The following is a 17,163-nucleotide window of genomic DNA, read 5'->3' as shown; positions in this document are numbered from 1 at the left end:
CTCCTCCCTGACAACAAATTATTTTGACCGTACCTTGTATAACAAACACAGTTAACATTAATAAATAACTCAAAAGCAATTTCACAAAATAATATTCACCTTACTATGTATAAGATACTCTGGTATTTTTTTATTCTTCTCTATTTCACTAAGAGAAATTGATCATGACCTTCAAATAGGCCATACTCAATGCTGGAAAACCACTGGTTTATCTGAAGCATTCCCTGGATTTGAGAAGTTTTTCTCCCAGTGGTTGAAATTTAATAGGAAGCTTTGACCTCAGCATTCCAATTTCTTTCTTAAATGCAGACTTTGAATGTTTCAGAGTTAGATGATGAAGGAATTGAAAGGAAAAGAGAGAGAGTGATTTCCGCAAAGTCAAGATCTGCTATCTTAAAACACTGGAGGACCAAGTGGATATGTTGCACCATGGGTTTTCCCCATCAAAAATTTAGGTCACTTGGTGAAAACTCTGGAATATTATTTCTCCCATCGTTTCAGTGCCAGATGCATTTTTGTTTTGCACATCCAAGAATATCAGTAAATGTGGAAGTAACTATTAACATGGTAATATAATATCAGATATTACCATGATAGTGATAAGCCTCATCTGTAGAGGTCGTCTGCTTTTCTGACAGACTAAGAAGATCTGATCTTTTCTAGTTAGAAATTATAGTAAACTCTTGCAACTAATGCCTCGAGATCCTCTATTCAAAAAGCGTCCTGCAACCAGAAATGTTAATAATTTTCTCAGCCATGAATTGGGAAGATAGGGAAGTGGGAAGTAAGAGCATAGACTGCTTATTCTCCAGGCAGAACCCTGAACTTCAGGGCTTGGCTTTGCCCCCTGTTACCTCTGAGACCTAAGACAAATTACTCATCTCTATAGACCTCAATTCTCTCTTCCACAATGTGAGATAAGAGTACGCACCTCATAGGGTTAATGCACATGTTCAATTTTACACATCAAATACTTACACAGGACTTGACTTACAACAGAGATCATGAACCGTGGCTACTAATATCATCCAAGAAGTTGAGATTGTGATGGAAGAAAAATTTACAGTCTTTGGACAGGTAGCTACTGCCAGTTCAGATGTTTATTTGATAACCCTCCTGCCAAGAAAAGAAAGTCAGATGCTTCTCAAGACACCACCTAAGGGAGCATGGACACTGCTTTTTTTATTTTTTTTTTTGTTCACTTGTTACAGAAGAGAAGGTCAAGGAATCTGTCAGGAAAAAAGGAGAACAGAAAAGAAGTATAAGTCGTTAAGGTCAACACTGTGGGACTGTTTCAGAATTAGAGAGCAAGTAGATGAGGAGAACTGATTAAATCAATGACCAGATTCCTGGCTAGGTGGAAACAAGGTTGAGTGCAGGACCATAACTTGCAGCTGACAATTACCCCATGTCATAACCATGTTTTCAATGCTTAACTACCTGGCAGGATTCCCTACTGTGTCTCCCTGTAAGAGAGTGTTACACACCAAGCATCTCTTTCTAGGTAGTACTTAAGCCTGGCCCATATTATAAACATGAAAATAAGAAATTCAGCACCAAATAACTTCCTTAAATGAGGGAATGATGAAGCAACAAATCTTGCTTTGCAAATTAACATGATTAAATCTTACCATAAACAAAATCTAGAAGATGGCTGCTTGCTGAGAGTTACTGACAAGCTGCCCAGAAGAGCACAGTGTACACCACGGTCAGGTGGGAAGAGGAAGGGAGGAAAAGGAGGCTGGAGAATATGTATGAGACAGCCTGTCAGTCAGAAAATGCCGTGTAATGTAAGAATAATTTTGAGTGAGCTAAAAGAAATACAACCTGACATAGGTAGTTTTACTCTTTCAGAATATTCCTTTATTTTCTTCAGAGTCAAGAAAAGGTTAAGATTTGCATTAGCAAAGTATATAAGTGGTTTTCTTTTGTGATTCCATTTATTATGAAAGGTTTTTCTGTTTTTAAAAAATCGTTATTGGAGAACGTACCGCTGCCATAAGAAATACCACACACTGAGTGGCTGATCAACAGACATTTATTATCTCACAGCTCTGGAGGCTCAAGTCCAACACCAAGGTTTTGGCAGGTTTGGTTTCTCCTGAGGCTCCTCTTTCACTGGCAGGTCACCACTTTCTCTCTGTGTCTTCACTTGGTGTTTTTCTTTGCGCACACACGTCCCTGATAGCTCTCTGTGAATTCTAATCTCCAATTCTCTTTTTGTTGTTGTTGTTGTTTGTTTGCTTGCTTATTTGTATTTTGAGACTAAGTCTCTCTCTGTTGCTTGAGCTATCAGACTGGAGTGCCGTGGTGTCATCATAGCCCACTGTAACCTCAACTCCTGGGCTCAAGTGATCCTCCTGCCTTGGCCTTCCAAAGTTCTGGGACTACACCTGTGAGCCACCTCACTCAGCCTAAACTCCTCTTCTCTATAGGGACACTTGTCTGATCAGATCAAGGCCCACACTAACTCCCCTTTTCTGTTAACTTAATTTTCTCTTTAACAGCTTTATCTTCAATCAGTCACCTCTAAGCTATGGGTATTAGGGCTTCAAGTTACAGATTTTGGGGGTGAGGATACAGGGAATGCTGAAGGACTCTGAGAATTTTCTTTTATTGAGGAGGCTAAGCATATCGCCCCAGGACAGGACCTGCTGTCACTGCTGTCTACAGTATGCAGGATTACAAGGGGGTAAGCCTGTAATGCGGGCATCTGCTTTCACAGGGTGACCCTTCGGTCTGTCAGTCGGGCCTGCCCTAAAGTGAGAGACCAGTACTTACTTCATCCCTCCATTAAGAAGCATTCTCGGAGGTTGGACTTGGTGGCTCAGGCCTATAATCCTGGCCCTCTGGGAGGCTGAGGAGGGTGGATTGTCTGAACTCACAGGTTCAAGACCAGCCTGAGCAAGAATGAGACCCTGTCTCTAAAAATAGCTGGGCATTGTAGTGGGCTCCTGTAGTCCCAGCTACTCGAGAGACTGAGGCAGGAAAATCACTTGAGCCCAAGAATTTGAGGTTGCTGTGAGCTATGATGCCACAACACTGTACTGCAGGCCAGAAAGTGAGACTCTGTCTCAAAAAAAAAAAAAAGAAGTATCCTCTGTCCAGAGATGATGCTGATGATTCTGCTGCCCTGAGTTATGATGTTTTTGCAACATTGGCTGCTCTACCAGGCTGCTTCTGGGGGAATAATCACATTTAACCATATAAATATCACTAACTTTTTCCCCTTTCATTTTTAAATGAGAACTGGAAAGCAGCGCTGAGTTCATGCCCCAAAGCGCTGAAGATTGGACGACTTGTTCTTTCCACTTAGCCTCACCCCATCTGTTATACCTCGAGCAGATTCACTCTGTACTTCTTGCTGGAATCCTTGATCATAAAGTCAGCATGAAGACACTGATAACATTAGGTAAAAATTAAAAAAAAAACCATTGACCATGTAAACTATTCTGAAACTGCAGAGGTCAAACGCCCTTACATCATAACAGAAAAATGACGTTATTATGAAAGACAGCCAGTGATTTCCTGCAACAATATTCTTACATCGTTTTCAAAATTGGGTCAGAGTTCAAACAAGAATTAAAAAACAAGATGTCCTTAAAAACTCTTTCCCCCCTTCCCTTAAACTAGTGACTGTTAGGGGATATTAGTTTCAAAATTTGTTTTCTCATGCTTTTATCCTCGTGGATTGCAGTGGTCAATCAGGGACAGTCCAGCTCTGCTGTCAGAGGCCCTGTCACCACAGCTCTCAGGTCAGGTCACCGAACACACTGCAGATCCCAGTGCTGACCTTGGCACCCTAGGCCTTCAGCTGAGCCCGAGCCCCTTGTCTCCTAGATTTCCAGAGGCTCAAATTCTGAAACATAAGGTTCCTTTTGTCCCCTGAAACCTGCTAGGACCATCTTGTATTATAACCTGCTGCCTTCCTGAATCTTTGATAGTTTTCACATGCCAGTGGCCAGTTGCTATGGATTAAAGGTCTCTCCTTCCTGATTATCAATTACTTTGCTTATTCACTTGCTGCATAGGTAGTTATAATATTCCTTAGAGATTTGTTAACAGATCTATTAGAGCAGACTACAGATGATTTGTATAGCAATGTTGCTCTTACCTTCACTTCTGTATACTTTTTATATAGGAGACTGAGAAGTAGGGTCACAGCCATTACTGCAGAAAATCTGTGATCCAGGCCTTAATCTATGTTAGGGGAGTGTTGATGATATTATATATCATCATATATTTAGCATTAAAGCTAAAAAGAAATAATGAGACCTGTTTTACTATATCTTGAACATTCTTTGGATTTTTATCTCCTTGAAGGAACAGTCTGTTTGCTCTGGGTTTATCCCGGCTGCGGAGCGTCTTCTTCAGAATTTATTCTTTCACCTGTTTCTTCCTTTTCCTACCTTCACATTTTTCTTGCTTTTTCCTCTCACACTTGAGTTTATTATCAGTGTTTTAACCTTGACTTCATTCCATTCAACTGTATTCTTGGCAATGTTAATTTTTGATATCAAAAGGCTCCTGTTTTCAACTAGGACAAATTACTAATAAATTTTCTACTGTGTGAGCTGTAGGCTTGTAGTTAAACTGGCTGCCTGGGCTTCTTCTCTTAGCCAGATTGTAGATTCCTTGTGTGGAACTGGATCGATCTCTCTCTCTCTCTCTCTCTCTCTCTCTCTCTCTCTCCCCTCACCACTGCTATTTCTTGTGTGGTTCTCAAGGATGATGGTGGCTACCTGCTTTATCAGCCTAAACTACCTGAACTAGGAACCCGATACTGATCTTTCATTCTAAGCTTCCCGTCTACAATCTGTCGTCACATTATACTATTCCCTAAACCAAGCTACCATCATCTCTGGCTTCAAAAATTAAAGCAAATGCTTTCTGATTGTTCTGTTTCTACCCTTACTCCTCCACACTTTAGTTCCCACGTTCAGCAGCCAAAGACAGACTTTTATTTCTAATGAACCTCAGACATATAACCATTGTGGGACAGAAGACCCACTTTTTCTGACCCTTATCACTCTTTTGCATCCCATATGAATATTTCCCTCCTCCACCCCACCCTTCCTTCTATTCAAGACCATACAGATTATATTGTTTTTCTTGCTGTTTCTCAAACTCGTCCTAATTGCCTTTACCCAGGGAATTTGTGCTTTCTTTTCCTATTTTTTTCAGGAACTCTCTTCCTCTTCCCATGGCCTTCTCATTTTGGTCTCAGCTTAAATACTGTCTCCTTTGAAAGATCTTCCCTACACTAACACTCTTTCTTTCTTTCTTTCTTTCTTTCTTTCTTTCTTTCTTTCTTTCTTTCTTTCTTTCTTTCTTTCTTTCTTTCTTTCTTTCTTTCTTTCTCTCTCTCTCTCTCTCTCTCTCTCTCTCTCTCTCTCTCTCTCTCTCTCTCTCTCTCTCTCTCTCTCTCTCTCTCTCTCTCTCTCTCTCTCTCTCTCTCTCTCTCTCTCTCTCTCTCTCTCTCTTTGTCTCTCTCTCTCTCTCTCTCTCTCTCTCTTCTCTCTCTCTCACACACACATACACACACATCTTCCTGACCCAGTCAGCCTTTTTCTATAACCTATTTATTTATTTTTTTTTTTACCAACATCTTACTACATTTGTTACGCTATAATGAAATATGTGACACTGGGTGATTTATAATGAATGAAATCTATTTTCTCACAGTTCTGGAGGCTATAAAGTCCAAGATCAAGGCACTGGCAAGTTGGTTGTCTAGAGAAGGCTGCTTTCTGCTCCCAAGATGGCACTTCTTACTGTAACCTCCAGAAAGGCAGGACGCCGGCTCTGGAATTGAAGGCTGAGGGGTGTGCCAGTCAAACACTGCCACTGCGGGAAGCCTCTCTCGTAAGGGCCTTAGTCTCATTCACTAAGGGGAGTTCTCATGTCCTAATCAGCTCTTAAAGGCCCCTCTTATTAAGGCTATCACTTTGGCAATGTCTTGATTTTCAAGAGAACACATTCAAACCATTGCAATTGCCCTCTCAAATCATCTTTGAAAATTTACTTATTTATTAACTGCTTTCACCCAGAGCATAAATTACTTGAGGGCAGGAACCCCCTTGTGTTTTGCTTACTGCTATATTCTGCACTTAGAATAGTGTCAAGTAGACAATAGATAAGACATTCAGTGAATAAAGAAATACATTTCTGCTTTTTAAATATTTAAATGTCTTTTCTCACCTTTCCATTCCCTCATCTACTGTTCTCCTTTGGGCCTCCATAATCAGTACTTTGAGCTATTGATAAAGCTTTCCTGGTGGGGTCCCTTTCTCCATTCTCTTCCCTAACTTTGCTTCCCTCTTCACTTTGCTGTCTGGGTTAGGTTTTATAACTCTTCTTATGCTGTTCTTTTTTTTTTTTCTTCCTTCCTCCCTTCCTCCCTTCCTCCCTCCCTCCCTCCCTCCCTCCTTCCTTCCTTCTTTCTTTTATTTCAGGTTCATTAAGGGCACAAAGAATTAGGTTACACTCTATGCTTTTCTTTTACTGAGCAAAACAGCACATCTACTACCAAACGCCCGTTTCCAGGGATAAGGTTGGCGTAGTAGTACATGAGGAAGGGTCCCTGTGTTTGACAAAGAATGAGCTCGGTTTTTAAAAGGGGAGGTCCCTTTCCTTGATGGTTGCTGCCCGAAAGTCTAAGACTAAGGGTTGAACATCCACAGCTGCTTCTTGTGGCTCCATGACTTATAAAAGTGTCTGTGGTAAAGGATGACCTTAAAGCTTTGAATGTTGTTGAAAATAAGAAGAGCGTTTGACCCCAGCTTTACTCAAGATAACCAATTTTCTCATCTGTAAATATAAGTGCCATATCTTGTCTCCTGGGCATATTGAGAGCTCTGGTGACATTGGAGGTGTCACTAGTATAAGAGTGTGTGGAATTGGAAAGGAAGCAACAAATTAGGTGGAAACCACTTACTGTTTTTGTGTGGGTTTTTTGTTTTTAATTCCATTAATGCCTGTGCTGTATCCACAGTAGGTGTATAGCCCATTAATTTTAAATACAGTAGAACCTCCATAGTTGACCACCTCCATACATTGATCACTTCCTTAAATTGACCTAACTTTGATAGACCTGACATGTACCACCTGTACATATCAGCACATAGGCCTAGTTCCTGATGTTGTTCACCTCCATATGTTGACCAGTTTGTTGCTGTTCCTTAGTGGTCAACTTACAAAGGTTCTACTGTACTGGACTATTTATATGCTATTGTGGCTTATGCTGTGTACTGGAGGCAAAAGACTGAACAAAATAGAAATAATCTCAACTCGGCACCCACAGCACAGTGGTTACAACACCAACCACAAAAACAGAGGCCGGTGGGTTCAAACCCAGCCCGGGCCAGCTGAACAACAATGACAACTGCAACAAAAAATAGCCAGGTGTTGTGGTGGGCACCTGTAGTCCCAGCTACTTGGGAGGCTGAGGCAAGAGAATTGCTTAAGCCCAAGAATTTGAGGTTGCTGGGAGCTGTGACGCCACAGCACTCTACCAAAGGCAACATAATGAGACTCTGTCTCAAAAAAAAGAAAGAAAAAAGAAATAATCTTAACCAGACTATAAACTGGTTGGGGAAAAAAAATCCCTTAACCAATCAACATACGGATTAATCATGGCTTAAAAATACGATATACTTTAAAAGAAGTTTACGCAGTACAGGGGAAGGAAAAGAAAATATGCAGACCCTATATACTTTGGCTGAGGCCTTTTTGTGAAAATTGCATATAAATCTGGACACGAAGGAAAGGTTTATCTGAATAAAGAAGAAAGGACAGCAGTCCAGGAAAGGGAGCAGCATGGATACCGTGTACAGGCAGAAAAGAGTTTGGGGTGCATGAATCAGCCTGACCAACTGGGAATTTTGCAAGTGTGGGGCAAGAGAACTTTAGACAAAGTTGGAGAGGCAGGGAGAGGGCAGAGCGTGCCTGGCCTCGCACCATCTGGTGTTCTCTCGATTAGGGACCCATAATCTAGCCCTGGCTTTGCAGTCCTATCCAAATGGCTTATTCCTATTCTCTTGTTAGTCCTTGACGACTTCTGATTCTCTCAGTACTTCTAGGCAGGGTCATCGTAATTCTTTCAGACCTCTAGCTCTACATTATTAAATCTTGCCCCTTAGTGCTTGGCTTTTCCTCGTGCTGTCCAAGTATTTCCCTTCTCGTTAAGATGGAGGGGAGCATGGTTTCTGTGACTCGGGTGTCTCAAATCGCTGGCCTACTCTACAACTCCACAAGGAATTTAAATACGAAGGCAGACTGTAGCACGTGTATAAAATTGTATGTAATCCATAAGTGGTGCTCCAGGTAGAATCAGAATCAAAATAGAATTATTTACTGCTTTCTACAAAATAAAATGTCCTTTTTATCTCTTACCACCAAACCTTGGACTTGTACTTGAAAATCGCAGAAACATTTGGGTCTTCCTTTATGACCTGCCTTTACTGCTCTTGATTTTCATTACACTTCCTGTGAAGAAAAATCAACCGTTCCTCTTTGCCCATTGTGACAACTAACCATTGGGCACAATAGCTGTCACGGAATAGGTGACTAATAACAACTACACAGAAGACCCCTCCGAGCGCAGCACTTTCTTAGAAAGGAGAGATTCCGGGCGGCACCTGTGGCTCAGTCAGTAGGGCGCCGGCCCCATATGCCGAGGGTGGCGGGTTCAAACCCGGCCCCGGCCAAACTGCAACCAAAAAATAGCCGGGCGTTGTGGCGGGTGCCTGTAGTCCCAGCTACTCGGGAGGCTGAGGCAAGAGAATCGCTGAAGCCCAGGAGTTGGAGGTTGCTGTGAGCTGTGTGAGGCCACGGCACTCTACCGAGGGCCATAAAGTGAGACTATCTCTACAAAAAAAAAAAAAAGAAAGGAGAGATTCCTGCTGAACAAATTACAGGCCCAGAGTCAGTGGTGAATTGGTCCTGTTTCTATATTTTGCTGACAGATGAAGAGACATTGAAGGTAGGGGAGAGTGTGGCTGGTTTGAAGGTCTGTATCAGTGTCACAGGTGTGTACTGACCATAACGTGGCTATGAACGCAAATCATGTACCCAGTCAGAAAAAGCACGTATAACTCGAAGGGAATGAAATCGTGAAACCTTCACAAAGCTAGTGCTTACCACGTGTCAGGCACTGGGTTAAGAATTAGCTCTAAGCTTCACAACTGCTTTTCTGGGTATCTATTTTTATTCCTGTTTTACAGATTAGAGACATAAGGCATAGGTGGACAACATGTGCCCAGAACCACAAAGGTGATAATCCGTCGACAAAACTTTAAATCAAGTCTGCCAAATTCAAGCTCTGAACAGCTCAGCTTCTGCCAAGGACATTCAATTTTCAAATAAGCCTGAGTCCCAGGAATCGGGGCTGATTAAATATATCCCTCCAAAACAAACAAACAAAAAAAACTTATTGTCTGATGCACTTCAGAGACTGACATAATAACCTGATCCCTAAAGAAATCATCAAAAAAGAGGGAGATTGTCACTATTAGCAGACTTCCTAAAGAACTTTAAAAAGGACCAGTTTTGCTGCTATGGAAGAAACTTCATACTTTGTTCAAAAATTTAGTCAAGTGTCCTGAGATAATAATGACTCTCCTTTTCAAAGTGTCATTCAGTTTGCTTCTATTCTGCCCTTCAGAGCATTTACCAGGTGCCCAAGTGAATTTATACATAAGCATGTATTCTTTAATAGGCATTTGTACATATTTTTTAATGCATAGGAGACAAGTTAGATCAAGGTCAGCTCAGAGAAAGGGTTGTGAGTCTTATTAGAAGAGCTGAGGCATACTGACTCTGTAACTCCATTATTTCCCCTAATTTAAGACTTAAATATCTGCCATGGGCAAGGCATCTTATGTGCTAAGGATACGCTGATGAACATAAAAGACTCAGTCTCCATAAGTGCCCTCTTCACAGCCTGAACTGTTCAGCCATAGCTCTCTGTGCCCCGACATGGACTGTGCTAGTTAGGGCACCACAACTAGTTATTCCCAAATCACATCAACAATGAGATAGAAAAATCCCTTTTACTGGCCTTGGAGAATAGTATGAAGCGTTTTTTTATACTCTATGTTTGGTTAGCTGAACGTACATTTTAATAATTCGTGTTTTTATATATGCTCTTGGGTGAATTTTTAAAAACTGAATGACTGAATTTATCATTTGCATCCAGGAATTGTGTTTATGCAGCAGCCTTCGTGTACAGCAAGGAGTCACTGACCTCCTGTCACTGAAACAAGTTTTATGAAATGTTTTCTCAGAGATGGAGAAATAGTTACAGAGATTGTTTCTGATTCTCTCGGTGCCTCTCTTAGCAGCAGCCTGGACTTGGTGGAAAGCTGGCAGGGGTCAGGAGACAGAGCAGAGGTCATGGACCTTGGCACAGCTACCCCATGTGCAGGGATAAAACCTGCAACTTTTGTCTCATTAGCACCATGTCCCCTACTGAGTTAACCTGCCGTAGGCAATTGGAGAACTCTCAAGGTTAATTCTTTCTGTCCATAGGTAGAGTCACAGCTCAATGGGCTAAGCCTTGAAAATGTTAACACTCCAAGCAGGAAATTTGAAGTGGAGAAAGTGGCTGACAGTACAACAAGGTTAAAGGAATTGAAAACGGGCCTAAGACAGAATTGCAGTTTTTTCAAGAGTTGTATAAAATAGTCTGTAACTTTTGTAAGGGTTATGACTCTAACCATGTTTCAACCATGTGATTGCCAGGGACTATTAAAATAAGTAGCACAATTAGGGCAATTAAATATAGAGACAGCTTCAAACCACGAGGGAAGAGGAAATGAGGCAGCTTTGTTTTGTATCTAAAAACACCCAGGTGAATTTGTTTGAAATGAACACAAGTGCCTGTTTTGAGACGTTAGATGGAGAGGAAGACAGAGAAGACTAAGAAATTATGATGATTTCTGCCCCCAAAGGAGTCCTAGTCTAAGCTAACAGATCAGTGTGAAATAATGTCCCTGCAGAGTGACATCCAAACCAGTTAGAAGAGGTGGATTCTGAGGTCACAGCCAAGCAACCGCCTGCTGGACAGCTTAAGAAAAATGTCACGCCTCCGTTTTACATACACTTCTGGGGTCTCCAGTGACCCCACGTCACTGCTCTTTTTTCAAAAGTCACCCTTGTTTTCCTTGCCTGGCTCTTGCGTCTTGATGGCAGTGTAGTGTGAGAGGAGAAAAAGGCTCTTTCTGGGTAGAGTCCTCCCGTGTGAAATGAGGATTAACACAGCTGAACGGAACAGAGAGCCCTCCTCTGTGCCAGCGTGTCCATGGTGAATGGGAAACGGACATCAGAATGTGCCTGTCCACACAGAAAGGGAAAGTCAAAAACTGATTTGGCTACTGGTAGGTCAAAAAAGCCAATAGGTCTTCAACAATCAGGGGTAGGAAGGATGGGCTTGATTTGGAACTTAAATAGGAACATGTCATCTGTTCATTCCTCCACGTTGGCTTGTTGGCAAAAGGCAGAAGGGCAAAAAGTAATACCTTGCAAATAGATAAGATGTATTGAGTCGTTATCATAAGCTATATGCCAGGAACTTACAAAATCTGATTTAATATTTGCAGTAAGCAGTTATGAAGGTATAATAGCCAGGGAGGGCAGATCCTGGGTCTCCACTGACAGAGCCTATTTTGCCTCAGCTTTTCACTTTACTAAATAAAGTGTCTTTGAAATTACAGTGTAAGTAGCACTCACGGCTCACAACTAACAAGATAACTTGTAATGAGACGAATACAGGTGACTTTTATTACAGGTACTGATTAGTACTGAATAATTATGCAATGACGTTACAGAGCGGAACATAGACAATAAATGAAGAAATAATTGTGAGTGAAAGTGTTTTGCCTATTCTGAGTTCTGAGGGTGCAGACGTGAAGTCAGAATGACGGGGCTGAAAAAGAGTGCTCTTATCTTCTAGAATAATCTATCAGGGTCACATAGCCATGTTGAAATGTTTGTACATTTGCCACATAGCCAACGCAAATGGATAGTGTTGAAAGGTATATTCTCTCGTGTGATATTAAACCTTTTTATCTAATTTAATTTACAGAACTTCTTTCAAATAGTAAGCAACCTTCTAGATGAAGAAAACAAAGACAAATGGGAAGATGCCCAACAGGTAAGTTTGAGGTTATTTCAGGACTTAAAATGAAATTGGCTAAATAAAATATACGACCTGTGTTCCAAAATTAATGGTTTGCTATTTCAGGAATGTGAAAGGAGATTTTTAAAAGGCAACCTAAGTTCTATGCTAGTAATTTTAGAGAGAATGTTTATATATCTGAAAAACAAGTAAAAAAGTAACTTAAGACTTTAAGGAATTAATACAATAACTATATTCTTTTACTGATAAGTTCCTTTCCTGTCAGGGACTGTGGGAAAAACAGTCAATCTAAAGCACAGATCTGGAAGGAAGCTATGGTGTAATGACCACTAAAATCATTTACTACAATGTCACAATCTGAATCTCATATACAGATGCTCATTTTTATTCAAGGCTAAGAATTACAAAATTGAGCTCTCTTAAAAAGATAAATTTCCGATTTTCTATTCTGTGTTTGTGCCTTGTCGGTGTGGTAGGTTGCCTTTTTGCTTTCATTATGGTTTTAAAGCACCTTGCATTTTTATTTGTGCTACACTACTGACTCGTAGTTAGTAAAATCTTTTGGTTTTTAATTACAGAAAAAGTAGGTGAGAGATCATGAAAAGTTGAATAATCATGTTTTTAAAATCCTGTGGAAATTTAAGTAAATGTTAAACTTCCTTAAGTTTCTACCTAGCCCTTGTTAAAAATCCCTAAAGAATAAGGTAATTGTGACAAAAAGAATGAATATTTACTGAGCTGCAGAAAAACTATCTTTTTTTTTTTTTTCCTCGTAATCATAGTCTCGGCCTTTAGGAGTAAAACATGCCCTTGATTTCTATTATGATAGGCTCTCTAAAAATACCTCATTATCAGGTACAAATTCTGTGCTTCTGGCCATAGCAAGAAAAAAAAAAAAATCACTCCTTAGTTTAAGACCCTGAATCTAGTTTTTTTTCTACAAGTTTGAATTATATATTTGTCCTTGGGTTTCTTCTAGAGGACAACCTCATTCACTCACTGTAAGAAAAGAGCACCTTTCCTTAGACTACAGCTCCAGAGGCAACCACATCTTTCTAGAATGCAGCAGACTATTAATTATGGGTATATTTAGAGCAAATGTATAATACCCTGTTAAAAACAAGACTCCAGTTCATCAAATAGCATTATTTACTGTGAGATTTCCAACTTAACAAATAATGAATGGTGGCAGAGCTTCCTGTCAATGGAAGATCCTTAATCTATTGTGCACCCATTTACTCACAATTTTGAGTTAGCCGTATTCTTATGTTTAAAATATTTTTCAAGAGTAATGATCCTTAATGCTATTTTAAAAATCATTATTTGCAATTTAAAAAAATGTATCTTAACAGCTTTTCTTAAAAGCTGCCGTCATAATTGCAGCCACATAGTAAACGGGTCTCTGAGTTTATAGCACAGAGGGTGGGCTTCTTGGAAATAAGGCCTGTTTAAAATCTATCAGAGATAATCCTCGTGAGCCCCTAATCTTATTATAGAGGACTAGCTCTACTAAAAGAAATATAAATTCTATGTGAATTTGGAAACTTACCGAATAAAATAGTGACTATTGACACTAGAAGGATTCTACAAAGTTTACTCTCTTGAATAAAAAAAGTCATTTCAGAATTTGTTAATTACCCATTATTTCCAGTTATGAAGGATAAAAGTATGTTTAGACAAAGCATCCTACTAAAAATGTAGTATACTGAAGTAAAAAAAAAATACAACCCACGTAGCACAATTTTATACATTACCCCTAAGGCTAGAGTTGACAAGTCTAAATTAGTCAAGACAAACCATGTTAGTCATTTGTTATGTTCTGTACTTTTTATATTAAATACTACGTATTCATATGTCTATTAGAACAGGAGGGAATAAACTGCAGCCAGGGAACCAAATCCAACCTGATGCTAATATTAGTAACAAATATTTTTGTTACTAATATTTTGGAATATGGCCTCACCCATTCGTGCACACATTATCTATGGTAGCTCTGGTGCAATAAGGATGGAGTTGAGTTGTTTCAAGAGATACCTCATGTTCTGCAAAGCCTAAAATATTTATTGTTAACAAACAGAAGAAGATTGCCAACCCTGCTCTATAACATTTGACTACTGTTTGGGAAAGATAATTAAAAACAAAATCTTCTGCAATCCAGAAAAAACCTCTTCACAAAGATGCAAAGGAAAGAAAACACTTTCATTTCTGACTAAACTTTGAACCAGAAGGGATGGATATCATAGGAAATCCACTAAGAGATTTGCAAAGACAGAAACATCACTCTTGTGCAGTCAAGGGTATACACCCTGTCTCCTGCGCGTCCTCAGGACGGACAACAACTGTCCTCCGATAAGAGGACTCGATCGTACTATTTGCCATGCATGGTTCTACCTAAGTTGACTTGGTAATTAGGGGTGACTGTATTGTTCGTTAATTGGCTTTATGTAAAGGAAAAAAATAAACTTCTTATTTATGGCTGGAGATAATTTTGCTACTTGATGCAGGGCTCAAGAGGCTGCTGAATTCAGGCTCCTACCCTTCCACAGAAGCTGAGAGAGGAGTGGCCCCTTCCTTGATGTTTACCTTTCAAAGAGAGAGACACTCGTGGATGTTTAGGCTGGGAGTATAAAAGGCTGTTTAACTTGTAAAGATTTGCATGCATTTGGAAGAGACAGAGAAAGAACTTACTGACTAGTTTTCCAAAGTAAATACTCTAAGAAAAGGGAGAGGGGAACACAATTGGGGAAGGAGGGAGGCTCTTTTCTTATTTTCAAAAGGAAACAGTAAGTCTCTTATTTATTTGTTTGTTTGTTTATTTATTTATTTATTTAGACAGGGTCTCGCTCCATCACCCTGGTTAGAGTGCTCTGGCGTCATAGCTCACAGCAACCTCAAACTCTTGGGCTCAAGCAATCCTCTTGCCTTAGACTACCAAGTAGCATGAGCCACTGGGCCCAGCTAAGCCTCTGATTTTAATTTGTATTTATCCTCACAGTACATATATTCATACACACATACACCTACACTAGGATAGAGGAAAAAAATACAATAGTAGCAAAAAGCTCTAGTACGAACAAAAAATTCATGTACATTCTTGGAAAGGGGACGATGAACTTTTAGAATTCCTATTTAATGGCTGAAAACGTAGTTAAGAAAACAGCATTTAGCTCTCAAATATTTCTGAAATTAAAAAAAAATGGCAGCCACCTCTGCTACACATCTCTAAGTGTAACATTCATTGTTCGTGTCTTCGAGTACATGAGAGCAAATGCACTGTGGATACTCTTGTGTCTGACATGTGGGTGTGTTTGGCCACAGCCCTTGTGCAGCACGTATCCTGTGCCTGGCCCTGCCCTGCTCAACCTGTCTTCCTCCTACTTGAGTTCCTTCCAGCTTTCCTGCTAGTCACTTGTCTCTCCTCTTCGGCAGTAGCCTTTGCAAGTACAAAGCAGCTAGAAATGTTCTAGTCCACCTAATTTTTCATGGCTAGAAGCTACGGTAGTGCTGAATAGCTACAAGAAATTAATCTAACTTCAGGAACTTTTATGCTCTAATGTGGTTATATATAATGCAGACTGACTTTATGAGCTTTTATGGGTTACACATAGTAAAATTCACATTTTAAGTGGCTTCACATTCTACATACTGTGAGCTGTTGTCAAAATTAGGTTGTCTTTAAAAAAACACCCCTCCAGGGCAGCGCCAGTGGCTCAGTCAGTAAGGCGCCAGCCCCATATACCAAGGGTGGCGGGTTCAAACCCGGCCCCTGCCAAACTGCAACCAAAAAAATAGCTGGGCGTTGTGGCGTGCGCCTGTAGTCCCAGCTACTCGGGAGGCTGAGGCAAGAGAATCGCTTAAGCCCAGGAGTTGGAGGTTGCTGTGAGCTGTGTGAGGCCACGGCACTCTACCGAGGGCCATAAAGTGAGACTCTGTCTCTACAAAAAACAAAAAAAAAAAACACCCCTCCATTTGTACTATGTGAGGTGTCATATGATGTTGGAAAAACTACATGGGCCAGAGACGCAGATAACCCTCTATGTAGGCAAGTAGGAAGATAGATCACTAGGCAAGTGGATGGATGGATGGATGGATGATGGGCAGATGATTGATAGGCAGGTGGATGGATGGATGATGGAAAGACAGATGGGTGGATGATATATAGACAGGTGGATGGATGGATGGATAAGTGATGGACAGATGGATGGACGGATGATAGATAGATAGGCAGATGGATGGATGATGGAAAGACGGATGGACAGATGATAGATAGGCAGGTGGATGGATGGATGGATGATGGAAAGACGGATGTACAGACGATAGATAGGCAGGTGGATGGATGAATGATGGATGGATGGATGGGTGATGGACAGATGGACGGACTGATGGACAGACAGATAGATAGATAGTTAGATACTTCTTCAGTTACCATGAAAGATACAATGTAGCTCAGGTATATTGTTCAAATTCCTGGAACTTCCGCTGCTGCTCCTCATCTAAAATATGTCTAATCGTCTCATCGGTTGCATGTAAACTACCTGAAGTAGAGCTATTAATGTAATCCTAAAATTATTGCTAATGCTATTCATTAAAAATAAATGTTTCTCCCAAGATATTTATTTATCATGCAGTGAATTTAACAATTTATAAATATCCTCATGATGATGATGATAATTGCTTTCTTCCTGTGTTGCTCTTAATCGACACTAAGCTAAAAATGTAAAGGGCCCAATTTCAGTGTTTGTTTTATGTTATATTTAAGTGATGGAAAGAATTCATCGAAAGTCAAGTCATTCTATCTCTGATTACACAACCCATTACATGTTTTGAGTTGCCTTGTCTTTATGATTTAACACCACATCATATCACTTCCATAGTTCTCACTGTGCAATACCTGGTGTTATTCTTAACTGCTCATTAAAAAAAATAGTCATTTCCAGCTGCAGACAGTACTTCAAGTAAAACAGAGCTCATTGTGACCGAATTATGCAGGCTTTCTAATTTCAGTTATGTATTCCAGTATGTGT

The 17,163-nt window shown here is 40.2% G+C and overlaps 1 protein-coding gene across 2 annotated transcripts in view; it reads left to right on the top strand.

The window, feature by feature from the left end:
* Positions 1-17,163, top strand: part of ADGRB3 (adhesion G protein-coupled receptor B3) — a 738,597-nt gene that overhangs the window by 356,125 nt on the left and 365,309 nt on the right. For both annotated transcript variants that reach the window (XM_053603066.1, XM_053603067.1), the window contains exon 10: positions 12,086-12,154. In XM_053603066.1, the coding sequence (XP_053459041.1) occupies positions 12,086-12,154 (69 nt within the window). The remainder of the gene's footprint in view (positions 1-12,085; positions 12,155-17,163) is intronic.

This window comes from Nycticebus coucang, chromosome 9, assembly GCF_027406575.1.
Source record: "Nycticebus coucang isolate mNycCou1 chromosome 9, mNycCou1.pri, whole genome shotgun sequence".
NCBI lineage: Eukaryota > Metazoa > Chordata > Mammalia > Primates > Lorisidae > Nycticebus > Nycticebus coucang.
The sequence above is the reverse complement of the archived record's forward strand: the minus strand, read 5'-3'. Positions and strand labels throughout refer to the sequence as shown.